The 21,979-nt window shown below is 44.6% G+C and overlaps 1 protein-coding gene across 1 annotated transcript in view; it reads right to left on the bottom strand.

The window, feature by feature from the left end:
* Positions 1-21,979, bottom strand: part of LOC140907553 (ATP-dependent translocase ABCB1) — a 50,893-nt gene that overhangs the window by 7,824 nt on the left and 21,090 nt on the right. The window contains exons 15-22 of the mRNA XM_073333751.2: positions 20,098-20,259; positions 19,053-19,295; positions 15,800-15,946; positions 14,738-14,842; positions 13,993-14,070; positions 12,639-12,722; positions 9,505-9,708; positions 2,253-2,353 (exon numbers count right to left, since the gene is read on the bottom strand). Coding sequence (XP_073189852.1) covers positions 2,253-2,353; positions 9,505-9,708; positions 12,639-12,722; positions 13,993-14,070; positions 14,738-14,842; positions 15,800-15,946; positions 19,053-19,295; positions 20,098-20,259 — 1,124 coding nt within the window. The remainder of the gene's footprint in view (positions 1-2,252; positions 2,354-9,504; positions 9,709-12,638; positions 12,723-13,992; positions 14,071-14,737; positions 14,843-15,799; positions 15,947-19,052; positions 19,296-20,097; positions 20,260-21,979) is intronic.

Consider the following 21,979-nt stretch of genomic DNA (forward strand, 5'->3'; position numbering starts at 1 on the left):
CTGACAATGCAATTTCTGCACATTTGAAATTTTCCATTCGGAAAAAAAGTACAAAATATTTTATTCTGGGTTGGTTTGACCTGAACTGAAATACTTCTGCTTTGCACCCATAGCCATGTGACTCCGATAAAGCATTATGCCACTCAGTCAGAGGGGAGACCACACTGCATCATGGGAGATGTAGTCCAAGCAGGGAGCCTGGCCCATAAGAGAGACAATGTTCCAAAACAGGGAAATGTAGTTTGATGTTGAACTAGATAGAAACAAAAAGTTTCAGGTCAGTTAAAGAAAAGAAAAAAAAATTAAATATTTCAATTATTTGGAAATATAAAAATATTTTGTTTGGAGAGAAAATGCAAAAATGGAATGGATTTGCGATTTCTAAATTCATAGAATCTCAGGGTGGAAGGAACCTCAGGAAATCATCTAGTCCAGGGGTCTCAAACGTGCGGCCTGCACACAGCCTGTGGGGTTATTTTCTGCGGCCCGCCAGCTCCCCGCGGCACCCCGCCCCCCTAGCATTTACTGAGAGCGGGTCCGGCCTGCCGTGCACCGGGGGCAAGGGCAGGCTCCCTGCCTGCCTGCCCTGCCCCCGCACTGCTCCAGGACCTTGGGCGGGGAAGGGAGGACGGTGCACAGGGGTCTGTGTATTGCCCTGGCCGCGCCTCCAGGTACCTCCCTTGAAGCTCCCATTGGCTGCGGTTCCCCGATCCCAGCCAGTGGGAGCTTCGGGGGAGGTACCTGGAGGAGCGGCCAGGGCAACACACAGACCCTTGTGCACCCGCCAGGTCCCGGCTGCTTCCTGGAGCAGAGCGGTGCAGGGGCAGGGCAGGGCAGGCAGGCTTCCCTGCCGGACCCACCCCCCGAATCCCTTGCCCTGAGCCCCCTGCTGCACCCTGCACCCCTACTGCACCCCAACCCCCTGCCCTGAGCCCCCGCTGCACCCTGCACCTCTCCTGCACCCCCTGGGGGCGAGGGGGGGGTTGAGGTGGGGCAGGGAAGGGGCAGAGTGGGGGCAGACCCAGGGCAGCAGGGGAGGGGGGTGTTCAGTGGTGCAGCCCTCAGCCCAATGTAGTAGCTCTCATGTGGCCCTCGTAGTCATTTGAGTTTGAGATCCCTGATCTAGTCCAACCCCCTGCTCAAAGCAGGACCGATCCCCAATTTTTGCCCGAGATCCCTAAATGGCCCCCTCAAGGATTGAACTCACAACCCTGGGTTTAGCAGGCCAATGCTCAAACCACTGAGCTATTCCTCCCCCAAATTGACATTTTTCTAAAAAGTTTTCTTTCCGAGAAAAAATTTGATATATTTTCACTTTTTGTCCCAATTCAGAGCAAAACAGAGTTTGAAATATTAGAATTTCCCACAGGATGGAAATTCAGATTTTCACTTATCTCTAGTGCTCATATATTTTTAAAATGTTTTCCAAAATAGTTTCTCCATAAATCATAATATTGTAATACAATGACCTGCCAGGACCAGAGACAAGCGCTAAAGCTGAGAATCCCATTTCTCCAATGAAATATAGAGAATATATGAAATATAGATTTTTTTCTCATACTGATGGTTTATAGAATATTGAATCATAAAACTGTCATTGGCTGGGGACTATCATTTTCAATCCCTGCTTTTACTTAAAACATACTGTATTTAAGAGGAAAGAAACAAAATGGATGGTAGATCATTTCATTTAAATAAAATGGAGGCTATGAAAATGTCTGACATATTTGGATATTAGAAATTAGCCCCTATAGTGATTAGCTTGTAGAATGTGACCGAAAAGGCCAAAGGGGAAAAATAAATGCACCTTATTTCAAGATCTGCAAGTCCATACTTGCAGTGCAAGTTGAAATACATGGTGACGTTATGTAGTATAAAGTCTTTGCCACTTGACCTATGCAAGTCATTCTGCTGCAATACTTGTGAAGCAAGTAAACCTCCCATATGCATGTTAATTAAAACTTTATACCAGGTCATTACATTCTCTCTCTCTCTCTCTCTCCCCTCTCTCTTATATATACAAATTTTACATCACACACACACATAACATCTAAGAAGGTATTTTAAAGAAACCGAGTAAATACATTTTAACCCTTTTTAAAAGGTTGCCAAAATCCTTTCAAATCATTAATGTGTTTAATATTTTCAGTCTGCAAATGAATGTAATATGAATAAATCTTGAGTTGTTTTAAATTAAGAAAATATGTATTCATTGCTTTTAAAAAACAGAATTGTTTGAAAGCAAATCTTACCTGTATGGACCATTCAAACTTGCACTATATCTCTCACAGAATGCATCTTCACTAGTTAATGAAGCCACAGTTCTTATATTTTCAACTGCTTCTATTGAAATCTAAAATCAGGAGACAAGACAGATATGAAGTATTCTCTTATGTTTGAGTCTACTCCTATCACTATGTAGTTAGCACATCTGTAATACTTTTCATCTTTTGCTCTCCAAGTGTTTTTCTTTTTAAAAAAAGAAAAACAAGTATCACCCTCAGGGAAACTGAGGCACAACAATTAAATGATTTGCCTAAGGTCACACAGAGGTCTTTCTACTAAGCCAACATGGCTGATATGTGATTCCTAAGTACTCCTCCCACCACCTGTACATTTTGTTGTGCAGCAGCATTAGCTGGCACTATAGAAGCCATTAAAAGGTAAGAAGTTGCTCCTTGCTCTCTGAGTACACGTATTCCAGGCAGCAGCTCACTGGAGGGCTGCATGCTACCTTGATTATGCAGCCTGAGCTGCACATTGAGCTGGGTGAGCCCCACACTCCTACTACCCACTCCCAGTGGGGACTCCTGCTCCTGCCAGGCTTTCCCAGCCATATGCCAGGCCCACCCAGTCTGCCCCTCCTTGGCCAGCACTCCCACAAGGGTTACGTGTATCTTAACTTTTCATTTTCTAGATTTCAGATGTTTAAATTTCCATGTTCTTTAGCCCCCCCCTCCCGATCCTGTCTTCATTTGGGGGCAAGGTGAGAGGCTCAGACACTTCAGGAAGAGCAGGGTCCCTAGATCCCAGCTCACATGGAGGAGCAGGGCTCCCCCAGATCCAAGCATATACACAGAAGGGGAGAATTCAGGGCTCTCAGTCCACCCCCAAATCACCAGCTTCCTCTGCCACCCCTCACACTCCTTTAATCCTCTCCCTTCCCCTTATTTGAGCCCCCAACCCTTCTTCCTTCCCCTGCCACCGATCCTCATTTATCCCCCCTCACCATGTGCCAGGTTCCTCCTTTCCCCGGGATTGCTCAAACCCCCACTCAGCTCCAGGCCCTGCCCCCCACTCCACCCCTTCCTGCCTCTGCTCAAGGCCCCCCTCCCCCAAGGCCCCATTCCCATCTTCCCACCCCCTGCTGCGCTTCTTCCTACCCTATTCTGCCCCCGCCCCCAAGTGCACCTCATCTCCGCTGCTTCCCCTTTACCCCCAGCACCTCCTGCACACTGCAGAACAGCAGATCGTGGTGGACAGGAAGCGCTGAGAGGGAGGGGGAAGGAGTTGATTGGCGGGGCCACTGGTGGGCGGGAGGGGGGAGGCTGCCAGTGGGTGCTAAGCAACCACTAATTTTTTTCACCTACAGAGTCGGTGCCTATTCCCCCATCCCTTGCTCCAGACCCCAAACAGCTCCCTTCTTCCCATTTAACTCTTGCACTGCAAATCACCCCTTGTAATTAATTTTCTTTTCAACCATAATTAAGAAGGCTCTCGAACTATCTGTTGTGCTCAGATTCCATTTCTCCAAATTAAAACAAAACAAGAGTTTACATTTCATTCTCAGATTTCTGCTCAAGGTGAGCTTAGAACTTCAAAGCTTCTACAATCTGTGAACATTTTTTCCCCCCTGGAGGCTGTGGGGAACTCCTTACTCAAATGACCCCACCTTCTGATCACTCACCCTACCCTATGCTTTCATGACACATAGCAAATTCCAAGACAATCTGTGTAAACACACAGATTTTAGCATACTTAGTAGTCATCCTTTAAACAGGAAGGGCTTCCCCACCTTAGCTAGAGCAGAGCTGGTGCTCAGTTATAACACTGTATAAAATTAGAAGACCAATGGAGCAGAGGTGCTCCACACATCCATCAGCATCATAACAGTCTCAGAGAGGTGTGAAGTGGCTCATTCATCTCAATGAGATGTTCTCAGCTGAAAGTGAACACCCAGCCTGAATCCAGCCAGAATCTAACTCTGAGTAAGGTGACCAGATAGCAAGTGTGAAAAATCGGGACGGGGGTAGGGAGTAATAGGCACCTATATAAGACAAAGCCCCGAATATCCAGACAGTCCCTATAAAATTGAGACACCTAGTAACCTAGCTCTGAGAGGCATAGGCGCCGACTCTGTGGGTGCTTCGGGGCTGGAGCACCCCCCCCGGGAAAAATTGGTAGGTGCCCTGCCCCCCCGCCGCAGCTCACCTCCGCCTCCTCCCCTGAGCGCACTGCAGCTCTGCTTCTCCCCCAGCTCCCAGCGCTTGCCGCCACGAAACAGCTGTTGTTGAGCACCCACTGGTGCCAGGAAAAGTTGGTGCCTATGCTGAGGCATATGAACTGCTCCATTCATGCCAGTGGATTTTTCCATTCCCCCTCCCCATAGTTGGAGAGTTTCTGATATGCGTCAAGCATGCCCTTTCTCAGCTCCTCACCCCTCTCTCAGCAGTGTATTCGTGGGGCATGCTCTGAGTATGCCTGTTCTAAGCTCCCCACTCAGAGGACCCAGACTTCTCTGATCCAAGCTCACATGGGGAGAGATAGAGAGAGGGGGCCAGACTCCCTCAGAGGGACAAAGCACCCCATATTCCAATTCATGTGAGGGGGTAGGGAGAGGGGCTTAGATGCCCCCGGAATGCAATGCCTCCTGCAGCCCTGGCTCACATGAGAGGCAGGATGGAAGGCAGATCCCCATGGGTAGGCAAGGCAGCTTCAGAGCCTGGCAAACAGATGCGGGACAGGTGCAGTGGTTAGACACCCCCAGAGAGGCAAGGCCCCCATAAATTCCACCTGACATGCAGAAGGTGGTGAGAGGGGCTGACTCCCTTAGAGAGCTAGGGGGTCCCCCAGATTCCAGCGTACACACACAAAAGGGACAGAAAGGGAGAATGTGAAGCTGTCCCTATTCCGCCCAGACCCTCTGCAACAAACCCTCATGTCTGATTCCCAGTATCCATTCCCTAAACCCAACCTCCTCTACCACCTGTCCCCATTTGTCTTCCTCCCCATAATCCCGTCTCTTCTCCATTCAGCCCCAAACTCCCTCTCACCCTATTCCCCTAAAATAGTCCTCTCTTGCCAGCAAGCATTTGCATGCTTATTTTTTTTTTAAACAAAAATACTTTGATGACATTACACGCCCCCTCCAAAACAAAAGCCTGGTAGGAACAGATTTTAGCAACATGCCAGACACGCTCTCCCAGATTTTTAACAAAGGGGGCCTCGAATGGTCACTAGCTGGGTAAGTTCAGGAACAAACACTAACTACACATCTCTTCAGTCTATCCAGCTGCTATGACGATATTCTACCTGCAAATCCTTTGGGGTTGGTTTATATACATGCTCAATGTAAGTTGTGGAGTGCTTGACCTTTACTCAAGAGCCTAAGTGGATGGCCAAACTCTTTTGCTAATAATGTTCTGAATCTTGCTTCCCCTAAAGGGCTAGTGGGTGCAATGAATTTTCTGGGGGTAACCCTCAAGTGCATGAGACCCTTGTGCCAGGATCAGCCCCATGGGCAAAAAACCATTACTAGAATGAACCTTTAGAAAAGCTGCTCATTTGGTGGGGGATGGCATCTCATGAACCCCTTGGTCAAATGACCCCAAATTTGGATCACTACACGTATCTTTCACTCCCATAAGATTCACCAATTTATAGTGGTGCACCTCAGGAGATGGCAAGGTAGGGTTAGTGACCCAAACTTAACATTTGTTGAGCCAGATGTTCTGGAAAGAAGCCCTAAAACCAGCCATTTTTTAAAAAAGTTTCTAGGTGGTGGGTTTTTAAAAAAACAAAAACAAAAACAAAAAACTTAGAGCTAGAACTCTAGAGCTAGAGTTCATAGGTAGATACTAAAGACTGGAAGATGAATCACAGACCACTGGATGGCTGTGAACTCACCCTTCAATTAACACTGCTAAAGATAGGTAGGGGGTTGTGATGAACTTAAGACAAAAGGAATTTTGAACTGAGCGTCTGGAGCTTGCTACAATGTCAGAGTCATAGGTGGTCATTTCATTTTGGGAGAAATGTAATCTAAGCGTTTGGGTGGAAAATTGGATGTGTAAACTTTCTGGGAATTAGGGTTGCCAAACCTCTAGGATTGTCCTGGAGTTTCCAGGAATTAAAGTATCAAATGGGTAGCAGTGTTAGTCTGTATCCACAAAGCCACCATACTCCTAGTTGTTTTTCAGGAATTAAAGATTAATCTTTAAAGATTGTGTCATGTAATGAAACCTCCAGGTATACGTTCAACCAAAATTGGCAACCCTGCTGGGTGGGAGGATTGGGGTAAATAGGAATAGGTGGTAAGGGAGGTACGAGGTCGGAGGTTCAGGTGATGGAGGCACGTGACCCCCAGCTCTGCCAGTGCACCCCAGCCCTGCACCACAACCCCCTGTGCCCCCACTGCCAATAAACCCAAACCATCCTGCTCCTCAACCTTCCTGCACTCCAACCCCAAGCTTGGTCTTGGCATCCTAACCCCCTGCATCCCACAGCTGTCTTTGCACCACAATCCCCATGCACCCCAACTTTCCTGCAGCCCCAGCCCTTTCAGTGTACTTCAACCTTCCTATACCCCAGCTCTACCAGTGCACCCCAACGCTACAGGAAAGCTACTGAACGAACATTAATCGGGAAATTGGAGGGTTCATGGCTGACCAGAAACCATTACAAGTGCTGACACCTCACGGTTTTTGGAGATGGGGTACATCTATCGGAAAGGGGTCAGAGGATTTTTCTCTCAAACATAAAATGGTCAGTGTTTTGGAACACAAACCCTAGCAGTGATTTCTCCCACCAGCTTGCTACAAAATCTAGCCATTCTGAAACCCGACGAGGAACACTATGCCACTGTAACACAGCTGTCCTTCATCCCAACCACTGCATGTGAATCAGATTAGAGTAGGGAGGAAGTGACAGCAATAGAAAAGTTAGTACACAGGGAGTGAAGACTTCAGGGAGAGGTGTTCCTGGCTTACAATAGGGAAGCCTCTGCATGGTAATGGGGATGGGGGAATGCAGTGAATTGGTCAGAAGCATGGCTGGGGCGGTGTGCTGAAGCAGGGCTAGTGAGGCACAGCTGATGAATGTGTGTGTTGGGCTGTGCAGCTGGCTCAGTACACTAATTGTGGAACACAATATGTACAACTGCCTATATGGCCACTACCTCCTAATGCCACCATAGCTTTTCCTGTTAAAAAAAAACAACCTAGGAAATTCCATAGCAAAGAACGACGTTAAATGCAGAGTTAAGGTTGCTTGGGGGTATGCTGTGTGCCTGCAGAACGCTGTGTGGAACAAAACTCCAACTACTGAAAACCAGGAGATGCACAAGTATGGTTGTGCAGGCAAGCTTACCTCTGCCCTTTTTCTGCAGTGCCGGGTTAACACTCATGCCTTTGCTCTGCCAACCCCGCAGCTGCTGACGTGTACAAGCTCTTTGCCTCCTTTTACAGCCCATTCACTCTCACCCACAGGGCTCCATCTAACACTATTACAGCACAAGAAAAAAAAAAGGCTTCCCACCCCATGTTCCATCTGTTCCCTAGAGCTGGCAGTAGCCAATGGGAATTATTTGCATAGACTCCAGTTGCAATCAGGATGCTAGGTGTACCTACGCTAAATGGTGGAGGCAGTAGTTGGGCCTGCTTGGTAAGTGTGTTGGTGATGTGAACATGTGTGAATCACTCTGAGGTGTGTGAGAGCGGAGCTTAGGACAGGAGAAACTCTGTGTTTGCCATCCTCCGATGCCTGAACAAAGGGAGGAGCTAGGTGTGTACCTTCAGGATCTTGTGTGCACCAGTACAGTGCAGAATTGTGTACCTTATATTATATCATTAGCAGGGCACAGGGGCTGTATTAGAAAGGGTATTTTCCAGTAGCGAGCTGGCTTCTGAGCAATCTAAGCATTTATTATCTATGCACACTCCAGGCAAACTGAGTATGCTCAGGGGCAGATGGAGCTGTACTGAAGAGTAGAGGAACTAGTTAGCTCTGCTTGGTAGGTATGTTAGCGAGATGTATGACAGAGCTGTGACTCAGACATAAGGAGATGTGTGTGTGTGTGTGTGCGCATGTGTGGAGAAAGGCAGGAGGTGCATGTGTACCTTCAGGATGAAGTATGCCTCAGTTCTATGTGGAATTGTGTAGGTTATGTCAGTAACAGGGCACGAGGCTTTAATTACAAAGGATATTGCCAACTGTGAGGTGGAATTTGAAAGGATTCTAATGCTTTCAGGATGGCTAAGTGAAAGTGTAGGTTGAGATGGTATCCTGTGTGTAACAGTAGCCCTACACTTAAGCTGGGAGGTGCGAGTCCCAGCTCACATAGATGTACCCACTGTGCATAGCTAGGGTGGCACGAGCAGTGGCTTGAGCTAGCCACATGAGCACAAACCCACCCAGACCCCCTGGGTACATACTACTTGTTAGGCTCATCCAAGCCACCATCCTGGCTACCCCAGCTACACTGCTATTTTTAGTGCACTAGCTCGAGCAGAGTTGCATGGGTATGTCTAGGAGAGCTGGGAGTCAGACCTCCCAGCTGAGATGTACCATCAGGGCACGGGAGCTGTAAAAGGCTGTAAAGCAGTTCGAACATTATACTTGTATGATATTATTTCTGGGAAGTTGGCTAAGTGTGATTGTGTATGCCACAATCTGGAACCTTCTGAATCTTTATAGTGCCAAGGGCCAGTGAGAATACGTGCACAGTGAGGCATAGCTGAAAGAGGCTAGAGGGAAGCTAGCATGGTCAACCTTCCCCTATCCTTTTTTGTCCTTTCATAGCGTTAGATGGAATCCTGTGGGTGACACTGAATGGACTGTAGAAGAAAGTGAAGAGCTTGAACATTTCAGCAACTGTGGGGTTGGCAGAGTAAAGGTATGTGTGTTAACAGAGAGTACTGGGGAATTACTGAAAGAGGACAACCTTAACTCTGCAATTCCTGATGTTCAGAAGTTTGAGTTTTGCTCAACTCAAGGATCTCTAGGGGACGACATGCCACCAAGAAACCTTAACTTTGTGTTAACATATTTTTTTTGCCATTAAATTACAAGGCAATATGAGTAACTGTGTGGATTTTAAAGCAATCAGAAAAGTCATCCTCAACCTTAGCTAGAGTGGAGCTAGCATCCCACTATAATAGAATTTCTCTCTTTATCACTGCTTTATTTCATATATTTTCAGAGTAATTTCTGTAGAAAATCATCACTAACAATGTCATTTAAACAATATAACATTATACCCATTTAGTTTATATTGGGAGAACTTACTCTTCCGGCCACTTCCAAAGCTTTTCGATCTTTTAATACGTGACCAGCCACAGAGCTCAGTCTAATAGCATTTGAAGCAATAATGAAAGGAATGCAGGCCAGGATAAGCAAAGTTAATCGCCATTCATATACAAAAGCAATAATGATGGCGGTCAGAAGGGTACAGGCAGCCTTAGTGAACAGGCCAAGCTGGCTTCCAGTAGCCTATCAAAGGCAAACAAAACAGTCCAAAGTTAGAGTTAATTCTTGACACACAAAATATAGATCAAATGTGTGAAATCATTGTTTCCTCAGGATTAAATATTCAGAGGGAGAACAATCATAAATGTTGTGCGTTTAAAATGGACAATTATATATGCAAAAACTCATATGGACAATTACATATGCAAAATACCCCTATCTGTGGGTTAGGTTCAGGAAGCCTGATGAATTGAGCCCATGTGGCCACATTTTCAACAAAAATATCAGGGCCCTCCTGTGCCACAACAAGGCACAGAAATCATGAAGAGCCAACAGCCTCTAATTTGGGGAATCTCAGTTATTGGGTGCCTAGTTTAAGGCACCTAGGGCCTGATTTTCAGAGGTGCTGTGTATCAGCTGAAGATAATGGAAGCTGCAGGTTCCTTTAATTAGGCACTTTGTTTTTCAGCAGTGTTAGCAGCAGGATATGAGTGTTCACACCAAAGAGCTCTACTCTCCCTGAGGATCTGCACATCCATGTCATCAAGAAATTTAAAAGTGATGACTGGCACACTGGATCTATGTAAACTGTGATAATACTCATGGCTCGAGCTGAGCAAATAGTGGATTCTTCAGACTGGGGGCCAAACTGGAAAAATCAGGGGGGAAAAATTGATTTGATTAGAACTGAACCAATTACAAAAAAAAATTTTTTGTCGAATAAAAAAATAATAATTTCAAATTGACCAAAACATTTTGGTGGACTAAAAACTCCCCCCAATTTTTGTATTGATTTGGCCATTTGCTGTGTTTTTCTCCTCTTTTTTATTTGGTCAAATTTGAAAATGAAATGCCATTTCAGAACAAAAGTAGAAATGGCATATTTTTAAATGGTCAAAATGAAACATTTAGACTTAAAACAAATCTCCCTCCCTATCTCTTTTGACGATTAGTCAAATTTGACCTGAATTCATGAATAGATTTGGGACCCCTAAAAATACGTAGTTCAGCAAAAATACCATTCACTGAAAACATATTGGCCAGCTCTATTCACGCCTGCAGATGAAATGGAAAGTTTTGTGGAAACAATCCATCTTCAAATATTGCACTGTGGACAAATCAAGAAAACCTTGGGTGGGAAGTATGATTCTTTCTTCGCTAGCCAGAGGCTTTCCTGCCCTCAAGAGACTTATGGTCAATAAAATTATAAAATCAAACCAATAACAAGATGAATTATTGCCATATACTCTAGGGGCTTACACATAAAGATCACTTTGAGACTTCAGCTAGCATAACATATGGCTGCCCACTTACTTAGCAGTAGCAGTGCTGGTTCCAGGGTATTAGAGAGACAAGATAGGTGAGGTAATATCTTTTATTGGATCAACTTCTGTTCGTGAAGATGACGACCTGAAGAAGAGCTCTGTGTAAGCTCAAAAGCCTCTCTCTCTCACCAACAGAAGTTTGTCCAATACAAGATATTACTTCACCCACCTCATCTCTCACACACAGATATTTCTTTGTTCTCCAGAGTAGGGGTTCTCATCCTTTTTCTTTCTGAGGCCCCCCCACAATATGCTATAAAAACTTCATGGCCCACCTGTGCCACAATAACTGGTTTTCTGCATATAAAAGCAAGGGCCAGCATTATGGGGTAGCAACCAGGGCAATTGTCTGGGTGGGGCCCTGCAAAGCTGCATTGTTCAGGCTTTGGCTTCATCCCCGTGTGGCGGGTTCAGTGCCCTGGGCTTCTGCCCCAGGAGGTGGGGCTTTGGCTTTCTGCCCTTGGCCTCAGTGAGTCTAATGCTGGCCCTGCTAGGCGGATCCCTTGAAACCTGCTCGCAGCCAGTTGAGAACCACTGCTCTGGAGAATGCAATGTTCTGATGTTCATTTTGCTCTATTAAGCTCTTTTTTTATAGTTTGGATCCTGTGCACCACCTTTTTCCCATTTTACCTTGACAGCTGGGATGATGGACCTTATCCTCAAGAATTAAGTTGCAGTTTTTAAAGATTCAAGTAATTGTATGTTCAGTCAAATATTTGATTGATTCCCACTCTGTGCTGGCCAGTAAAGAAGAGATGGGAGGGTATGAAATCTAGTGAGTCTGAGGATCTAGTGAATCCAGGAGTTGAAGAAGGGTTTTTTTTTTTAAAAGACAGGTGAAGTAGAAAAATTTAATTTAATTTTAAACTAAACTAGTGAATAAATCAGGAAACTCATTACCATTTGCTCAGGAGTGATTTTAAGAAGTATGGCTGATGTTCCAGAATGTTTTTAATTGGGTCGTGTGGTGGGGAGGAAAGGGGAGATTATGGCAAATTTTGCAAAATTTGCCATACTTATTTGCAGGATTTTCAGTGGCTCCTATCCTATACCACTCCCGAAATCACACAGTCCCTCAAGCTTCTATTATCACTGACACTCTGTATTAATGACCACTCACTTCACCCCCTAAAGCCCACATAAACAGGCTTTCTGTGCATGAAATGCAGTGGATAGAGCTGGGAAGAAGAAATCTACCCATGTCAACAAGAGGCCAAGGCCTGGGCTGCAATGCAACTCTCCCACAACCATAGCTCCTCCAAGCAACCGAAGAGGGGCTTTACGGCCACTTGATACACTGAAGACTTTGCTCCATTATGTGGTTTAAGTGGTGCAGAAGTGCTTACACTGGCCCTTGGACATGGCTTACTTTTAAAGTTATTAAGTTGTTTACTTAGCAGCTTACAGCAAGGAAATGGAAGGTATACGAACATCTGCTGAAGCTTTGATAGTCGTCATAAATTGGGACTACTGAAACGGTTTCCAAGACATTGATAGTGTGCCATTTAAATGTGTCAGCCAGTCTCTAGAGTAGATTTACCAACTCGTTTTCCAAAATAACTTCATCGTCCCTTGCCAACACAGCAATTCATATTTGTAAGCAAAACGTAAAAACAAAAATAAACATACCCCTTTGATTTGTGAAGCATCTGTAGCTAGTCTGGTTAACAAAACCCCTATGGCATTTTTATGATCGTCATACCACCCAATCTCCTGAAAGTGAACAGATGGTTCAGTTATTTTTGCTTTTGTAAATGAAATGTTCTTATAGTAACTCAGACTTGTCAGGGTCATTAGTACAGTGTATGGACATTTAAAGCTTGACTAGCATGTGTGTGTGGGGGGAAGAGAGAGAGACAACATAAGCACTAAGATGTTCATCACAAAAAAAGAGTGCATAACATTTGTCAGATAAACTAAAAACCATCTTAAAATAAACTATTCTTACCCTCAGAACATTAAACTGGTAACAATCCAGGTGCTATTAACTGCAAAGATTTTAGAATGTAGTCACGTATGTGTCATGCACCATAATGGGAGTGCCTTCCACGCCCATATCAACATCTGATGGGCACAGTGCTCCTCTCCTACATGTTTTATATTACACTGACTTTTGTGGAGCTAGGCCTGATTGATATGGGTGCATGTGGGAGGAGAATCAGCGTCATTATCCTTAAAGGTAGTGGAAAAGAAGGAGATATTTGGGGTTTTTTTGTAATTTTCCCTCTCCTCCCCTATCTCCTTTGAATGCTCCTGTGCATATGCAGAACCCTGTGATACCAAGCGCTACCAATGGGTGTGCTAGGTGCCAAATTGTCCACCCACAGAGAATCCTCTGCCAGGAACAAATAGAGGTGTGTCCTTTCCCAGGGATCCATCAACAGGGAGTATCCAAGGACAGTCATGTTGCAATAGTATTATTGTAAATCATTTCTGATCCAACTGGTCATATTTACTAGAGAAACCACTCTAGTGAGCAAAGATAATGCTTTGAGAACCTATACCTGTTACGATATGGTCCGTTTGCTATGGAGTTTGATGCAAACAGACCTAAACCTATTTATCTAAACATTTATATCATGACCATCGGGGCAGATAGAGATTTTGTTTTGTTAATCTTTGCAAATATACCAATGCACTCAGATACATGCATGTTTTATACACTCTTCAGTATGGTCTATATTGAAAGAGATGGCATCAAAATTAGAAAGCTCTCCTAGCAGCACTGAGTTAATTTGTACATGCTTTTGCTTTATTTTGTTTTGCATGTGTGCTCAGAGACTTGCCGCTTGTGCATTGTTAAAATTTCACTAAAAGGATGGGTTCTCTTGAAGCCGTATTGAAGGGAGGCTCTAGACAGGCCGTATGGAACCAGGAATTTTCATGGTGTTATACAAACAGCCCACAAAAGCCATCTGGCTCACATGGCAGGAGTGCTGTATATTTGCTGTCTATTGCTCTTACCCAGAAATGTGACCCATACCTGCTGAATCAATGCTTTGAATGATAAAAATCGCAATCTCTTGGTCAGAACTTCCCCAGACTTTCCAAACATGAATCCCTGAAAAGGGAGAATAAGAAATAAAACAGTTGAATTGTATGTGTTGGGCTGTACAGTCATATTTAGAACAACCTCCTGTAAATGTGATGATATTTCAACCGTTCAGCCACACAGTTTACAGAAACTACACAGTGTTTTGGGATATGGTTTCAGAGGTTAGTTTAAAGCTGGTGAAAGGTACTACATGTATTTCTGGAAACTGAAGTTTCATCATACTGCCCCACCCACATTTTTCTGCAGCCAGCTGCAGAGGTCAGCAGTGAAGTCACCTTCCTGGCTTACTCATTCCTTAGCCTCACTACTCACTCTACTATCTAACATTGCCGACTGTGGCGGTGTTTTTTGTAACATACACACAAATGTAGTGGAACTGGGCTGTACCCAAACGCATTCCCCCAGGACACAGACCGGTCAGCAGCACCTTTCAGGCATTGGTGCCCTGGGCTGCTTTGTAACTGGCAATCAAGAAGAGTAAGGTTCTGTATTCCATACCAGCCCAGTCATTAAGTCATTCAGTGGCTTGGCTCTGGAACAGTTTATAAGAAACATAGTGAATACAAAGTTGCCTTATGTTCCCAAAACAGCCTCTCAAGGAGATCTGAAAATCATGACCATAATGTATGTGACCAGATACTTAGCTTTGACTTTTCAATGTAGTGAAGTTTACCTGGATTATGTGGGTTACTAAACTGATCACTGACAATACAAGAAACATTAGAGAAAGCAATGTGGTGGTTTTGCTCCTTTTTTCAGGATCTGTTTCTTGAAAAGCCTATGTAAGAAAAGCACAAAGTGACCACCAGTTACAATAGCTCAGAAACAAACACTGTAGAAATGATTGAACGTTACCTTCTCTCAGCTCTTCCCCGGCTCCTGAACTCTGCCACCTCTCAGCTTTCCGCTGCTGGCCAGGAGGTCACTTCACCTCTCCCAGCTGACCCGCCTCTCATCAGCTACTCCTTCTCCAATCCTCCACCAGATCCTCTCCTCATTTGCCTGTGACCTGCAGTTCCACTAAACCCTGCCTCCAAGCTGCCACTTCACCAGCTCTTATCTGCCTTCCACTGAATGCTGTCACTCCGTCAGACCATCCACCTCCCCTCCAGCTGACTACAACACCCCTCTTCTCTTGCCTGAAGATAAAAGATTCCCTCAACATCTTGCTCCAACTATTCTTCCTGGCTGCTGCTCCAACTCTCAGCAGCTTCCAACAATCATATATTGGAATCCAAAGGAAGACTCCATTTCTTTCCTGCAATGATTCAGGAATCAAGGGGTTAATTATTCAGACAGTCCCATGGATGCCCCCGGTACTTACAAACATGGTGGAATGCAAGGCACCTTGGAGGAGCTTACTGTCCAAAGAGAATGGGTACTGTGCAAAGAACAGGGTCAGGTACAAGGCAGAGAGTCTGCACAACAGTGGAGAGTGGTAAGTGAAAACTGAGTTTGATAAGGGAAGGTGATTTGCTTCACTGGAAAGATGAAGTCATTCCACATACAGGGGCTGGAAAATAGGCAAGAAGTCCCAAGTGGGGAGAGGAGATCAAGGGCTTGATCAAGTTCCTACTCAAGTCAATAGAAAGACTCTTGTAGAATTCAATGACAGTGGGAGTAGAATGAGGCTCTAAGGCATCACTAGAGAGGACTAGCTGGAGGGTCAGGCAGGATTTAAAGTTCTGCATTTGTGCCTGGTTCAAGTTAGTTTACCATCCAGTTCTGAACTTACCCCAATGATTTTTCCAAATATAACAGAAAATACAGCGTAGATACCACCAGAGAAGGCAGCAGCAATCATGCCAAAGAATATATGCAGCCACTCCGGTTTGTTCAGAGCCAGAATTCTGGAATAAGGCACAGCAGGAAGATTTTCCTCCTACATAAGAGATAAAATTCAGCTGTTCACTGGAAGTTGTGGAACATGACAATTTCCCCAGCTCAGGGGTAAATCAGTAAACTGTCCTAGCAACTGTTCACAGATAATTCGCCCCAGCCTCCAATGTACACATTGAATAAGCAAACAGACTGAAGATTTGCCACTCTGTAATTTAAGGTCTTAAAACTGCAATTGCAAGTCAAAAAAATCTTCAGGCATAAATTTCACAAAAGTCTAAGTGGGTGGGGTCTATATAGTTCAGTGAAATGTCAGATAGGGTCAGTGACCATGAATTGCAACTTTAACTCATGAATCATTATAGCGACCTAAAAGTCTCACTGTTCTGAGCACAAAAAGACCAGTCTAGTTCAGCCTCTGCAAATGCTAGTGGGTTGGCAAGGATACAATTGGGTCTCGTTATGTCAGTTAGTCTGTTTTGTCTTTTACAAAATACAGACTATGAATCATTACCAGATGCATGGAAAAGGCATATGAAACAGTGATTTAGGCTTCATCTCCCTTAAAAAAATACATGGCAGCTCAATTCAGCTTCACTGAACTATTCAAAATGTCCACACATTTGTTGAGGAAGTTGTGGAAAATGAAATGAAAACATAGGAACGGGTACAGATTATTAGATGAGGTTTTGGCCAGTTGCGATGGCCTCGCTTGGTTAGCTTTGCCTGTGTTTCAGATACTGGAAAAGCCTGTCCACATTTCAACCATACAAGCATGCTGAACTTTGTGACAAATAATTTCATGGCTTCCCATCTGATTTCTTCACTTTACTGCAAACAGTATGAATTCTGAAGCCATGCATCTTGCCATCTATTTCCTCTGACAAGGCCCAAATGCAATAGTTATGAATAGATAAAAAATGTGTTCTGGACTTCTGGGTGATACATTGTAAGAATGCATCCAGCTGCTGCATATTGTTTGCATCATGTTCTACCAGAAGACTGTACTATAATAAAAAAAAAGAGCTCCTAGAACAGGGTTTCTCCACTGGTGGGTTGTGACCCAAAATTGGGTCATCTGAATGCGTTTAAGGATCACAGGGCTGGCTGGGCTCAGCTTCCCCCTCTGGGCTTTGTGACCTGGTGCACATGGCTGCAATGCCACTCTCACAAATTTGGCCTGGTTGGCCCCCTCATCAGGATGGCCAGGCCAAACCTGAGCAGTGCTGCAACCTCTGAGGTTGCAACACCCAGAGTGGGAAGCCAAGCCCAGCCAGCCCAGTGGGACAGGAGCTGGGAGAGAGCAGCTGGGAACACAATCTCTGGCAAACACTGGCCCCCTGATGTAACCCCCACCTCGCATCTGGGCAACACTCCCTCTTCCATAACCCTTGTCCTGCACCCCATTTTGGACCCCCTGATGTAGCCTTCCCCCACAGCCAAGCGATTCTCCCTCTCTCATACCACCTATTGTGGCCTCCAGCTCCCTCAACTCCTTCCCCCCACCCCTCACTGTAACCCTTGGACCCCAAATCCCTCCACTCCTTTACCCTCTTCTCTCCAGGGGCTGCATGAGGTGTCTGTGGTTTTCCGGGAGCTATCAGTTTGACCCCCCTCCCCCAGACCTGTCTGCCTCCATATCCTTCCCCCAGCCTCCAACTGCACCTCCACACCCCTCTGCTACCATTTCCTTCTCCAGACCCTCCAACTCCTTCCTCATTTACATCCCCAGACTCCCAATCTCTCCATTTTACCACCAGCCCCTTATTCTCACCACCCCCCAGTGGGCTGTGGGGGGGGGGGGGGCGGGCGGGGCAGGGTTTGTGTGTTTTTGGAGGGTATGTCTTGGTTTACCACCCCTCCCCCCAGTTGTTGGTGGGGGGAGTTCCCCACCTGTTTACATCTGGCTAGAACACCTGGAATCTTAGCTCCGAGTCCCACCAAACCCCTGATGGATCCCTGCAGGGTCGGGTGGCATTGGGTCTAGGGGTGTCTCAGGAAGTCTCTGGGTCACAACAGACCATTACACATAGGGTCTGAGCTGAGAAAGGTTGAGAAACAAAACACAAACATCTGGCAAGGTTAGTTACATTATGGATTCTGAAATTATATTCACTAATCAAACATATTATAGAAGAAATTCCAGGAAAACTCCCATTGATTTCAATGTCAGCAGGATTTCACCCTACGTTTATATTCTAGCTCTTTGCACTGGCAAATCATTGAAAAAAGTTCTGTAGGTCTTCTATAACCAGCCTCATACAAGGATGTGAATAATTATATTGTGTGCAGTTCAAACTAATATATATATATATTCTGCAATAAAGTCCTTGTTTGGCCTTATGGACAAGGTCTAATCCAGAGACCACTGAAATTCTTTTAATTAACTTCAATGACTCCATTGAAGCAGGGCCTAAAACCTGAAGTCCTTACCTGGTTTTTATTCAGTTCTAACTCAGGCAAAATACCTTAACAGGAAGGGGAATTTTGTCTGAATAAAAACAGAGTAAGGACCTCCGGAGCTGGCCCTATTGAAACAGAGAGAGAGGTGGTTGGAGAAAAAGGTAAATCTTTTCTATTGTTTTAATTTAGGCTGCATTTCAAAATAGAGATTTAAACATTTTCTCTGTTTAGTGTGTGGCCAACACTATTATTAATTATAATAATTTGCATTTATATAGCACCTTTCATCTCAAAGTGCTTTACAAACTGGGATACATATCACAAGGATTGTGTCATCCACTGGTAAAACACCATGTCTGTGTAAGTAGGTATAATTTAATTACTTGAGTAGGAACTTGGCCAGGACAGTGGATTTAACACCCTAATCTTATGAAGTTTGACAAGAGGTTGAGAACTTGTTTGAACTTCTTAATAAAAAGATAACTAACAAGCATAAACCTCCTTACCACCATATTGTGTATCAGGTTAATTCTGTCTCAAGAGGTCAGACTGATTTGTTTACCCCTGTGTTTTCTCTGAAGATTCCCAATTTCAAGAATTCATCCAGGTCAATGTTGTATATGACAGGATCATAGCAAAGGTGGCATGGCTTAAGGCCTTTTTAAAAAAGAAAATAAAATTACCTTTGTTTCTATTCTCACAAGCTATCACTAAACTTTAGGATTAAACTGAATTTTAACACTAACCTCTTTCTCCTTGGTGCCGCCGGATTCTTTGTTGTTCTCTGTCTCCTTTTCAGATGACTTTTTTTTAGAAGAGGTCTTTCTGCTTTTACACTTTCTGAATCTACCAGGAATGCTTTCCATTTCAAGGATTCCTGGTTCTTCAAAACCGCCAAGATCAGTCACGTTCTCCATCCTGAGATCATCTAGATTTTGTGTCTCTTCATCACATTCTGATATCTCATTTTGAGTGTTTCCACTATGACCCTAGTAACAAGCAAGGAATAGTGATACACAGTCACAAGACAGTTTGCCGCAAGGGGAAGGAACAGTATACTTGGTATGGAAACAAACAAAAAACCACCACCACTTTGGTTACGTGGTCACTTTCACATAGTAATTTGTATAGGCCAAGTTCTCTGCCAGTATAAGTTGGTGCAGTTGCAACTTACACCTACAGAGAATTTGGTTCTGTATGTCCCCCCCAGCCACATAGCTCAGTCAAATCTGGGAACTAACAGTTCTGTGATGATGTCATCCACCTCCTCTGCTCAGTTATGTTTTTGACTCATTACATTGTGTAAATGTGAAGCACTGCTACCCATGAAGAACAACCACTTCCAACTTATAAACAAGATTGACTGATCAACTTTCACTCAACTAGAAAACATGCAGAAACTGCAAAGCGAAAATAGCCCAGCTGTTTGAGTGCAGAACCTGCATGTGTCAGCAATAGTACCAGTGAGATCATAGGCGCTGACACTGTGGGTGCTCCATGGCTCAAGCACCCACTGGAAAAAAAAAAAAAGTACGGGGTGTTCAGCACTTGAAGGGCTGGACAAATCTTTTGTGGGTCCCAGCACCTGGACTGTGGCTCCGCCCCAAGCCCTCTTCTCTCCCAAGGCCCCTCCCACAGGTCACACACGGTGGGGCTGGGGTGGGGGGAAGAGGAGCACCCACTGGCAAATACAAAAATCAGCACCTGTGAGTTAGATATACAGATAATTTTCTGGAGTAGAGAGACGGCCAGTAAATCTGAAGCATTTAGTCAGGAGTGCTGTATCATTACCTGCCGCATCACAAGAGAATAGTAGTCACCCTTCAATGTCATGAGTTCATTGTGTGTTCCCTGTTCAACAACAACACCATTGTGAAATCCAGCAATAATGTCAGCCGTCTGGATTGTGGAGAGCCGGTGAGCTATCACAATGGTGGTACGTCCAGCCCTAGCCTTACAGGAGGGAGAAAAAAAAAAAAGGTACTTTAAAATGAGGTAGGAAAAAAAAATCCCTACCTAACAGCACAGCGATAGTGTGGAAAATGCAAGCTTAAATGCCCTGCTGACCCTTTATAGCTGATCATTATTTCCATGCATGCGGTCTGATTTGGCAACCAAAGGACACTTCTGATTACAAAATCCACATTTATAATAATGACAGGGAAAAGTGAATTAATTTTATAGGCTGTGTAGGTACCAATGCCTATAGCTAAGGTTGCCTGACCCTTCCAATTGGAAGATTGGTTGTCAGATGCTTATAACTTTGCCAAGATTTAATTATTTGGGCTGAAACTTTCCATGCTGGTATCTGCCTCAGGCTGTGGTGGTTTTTTGTTTTGTTTTTTTAAATTTCAGCAAAAATGGTTCAATGGTTTCTCAGAATGAGATTAGAGGAAAATAATGTTGTTTTGCCCATATTAAAACATTCTTATAACTTTTTAATTGAGAAGCTTTATCACCTAAATGCTTGAGAGCAGGGACTTGAAATTTGGAGGAGATGGGCATGTCTCACTGGTATCAGGGATGTGCCTTTTACCATTCCCATGAAAATCTGCCCAAATTTGGCCAAGTTATGAGGCTCTGAAAATCTCTGTTTGCACGTGCTCAGTAAAGACTTGTCAGTGTTCAGCAGCTAAATTCTCCAAAGAAACAGTCTGCTTTAAGCACGCTGCATTGTATGACAGGAGTGCACATGCACCATCGCCACAGTGTGACTAAGCATGTTCCAGCCCAGGACTCCGGGGGGGTGGGGGAGACTGAGCAGCACTTTGCCTGCAATTTCTCCTCCCTATAGTCAGGGGGAGTTGTGGCTCCAGGCACAAAACAAGAGTAGGGAGAGCAGAATGAACAGTCATTGTGGAAGGAATCAAAGTTATGCAGTAAAGGATGCTCTTGTCTGCAGGAAACCCGCCTTATTTGTTGCAGAAGTTGTATGTTGTGTAGTGAATGAGGCAGGGGACTGCAGGAAAAGAGAGGATGGTCTCATTATTGTTATGGCAGCTGAATACTGCCCTGCGGAATTGGATTCTAGCCCTGTCTCTGCCATAGAGTTACTATATGATGCTGGGCAAGCCAGTGAAACCAAACTTTTCACACGTTGGTACTAATTGTGTGGTCCTCATTTTCTGGGTGCCTGACTTGAGGCATTGGGGTCTGATTTGCAGAAGTGCTGAGCATTCACAGCTGCAACTGAAGTCAATGGGATATGTGCTTTTAACATATATAGCGCTGTATAATGCAAAACTCTCTGAAATATTGAGTCCTGGGCATCGCGGATCAGGCACCCAAAAGTAGTATGCACTTTCAACATTAACATCTCTGTGTCTCAGTTCCCCTTCTGTAATATGGGAGTAATACTACCACCTTACTTGTCAGGGGTGTTGTGAAGATAGTGTTTATGAAGCACTCAGATATTAGAGTGATGAGAGGTATAGAAAAGCCCAGGAGGAAGTTAATAATTTTGTTTTCAGAGCAGGGTTTGAATGGCATGGGGGCATACATTGAATGCGGAGGATAAAAAGAAATATTCACTAGGACTGAATGAAGCACCATCCTGTGCACTGAATGAAGCAGGGGCCCTGTGGAAAAAAATAGTATGTGATCATTTAATTGAAGACTATCCCTTAATGCAGACACACACGGGGTCCAAATGAATGTTGACCAGGCAACTTTA

Source organism: Lepidochelys kempii, chromosome 2 (assembly GCF_965140285.1).
Source record: "Lepidochelys kempii isolate rLepKem1 chromosome 2, rLepKem1.hap1, whole genome shotgun sequence".
Classification (NCBI taxonomy): Eukaryota; Metazoa; Chordata; order Testudines; family Cheloniidae; genus Lepidochelys; species Lepidochelys kempii.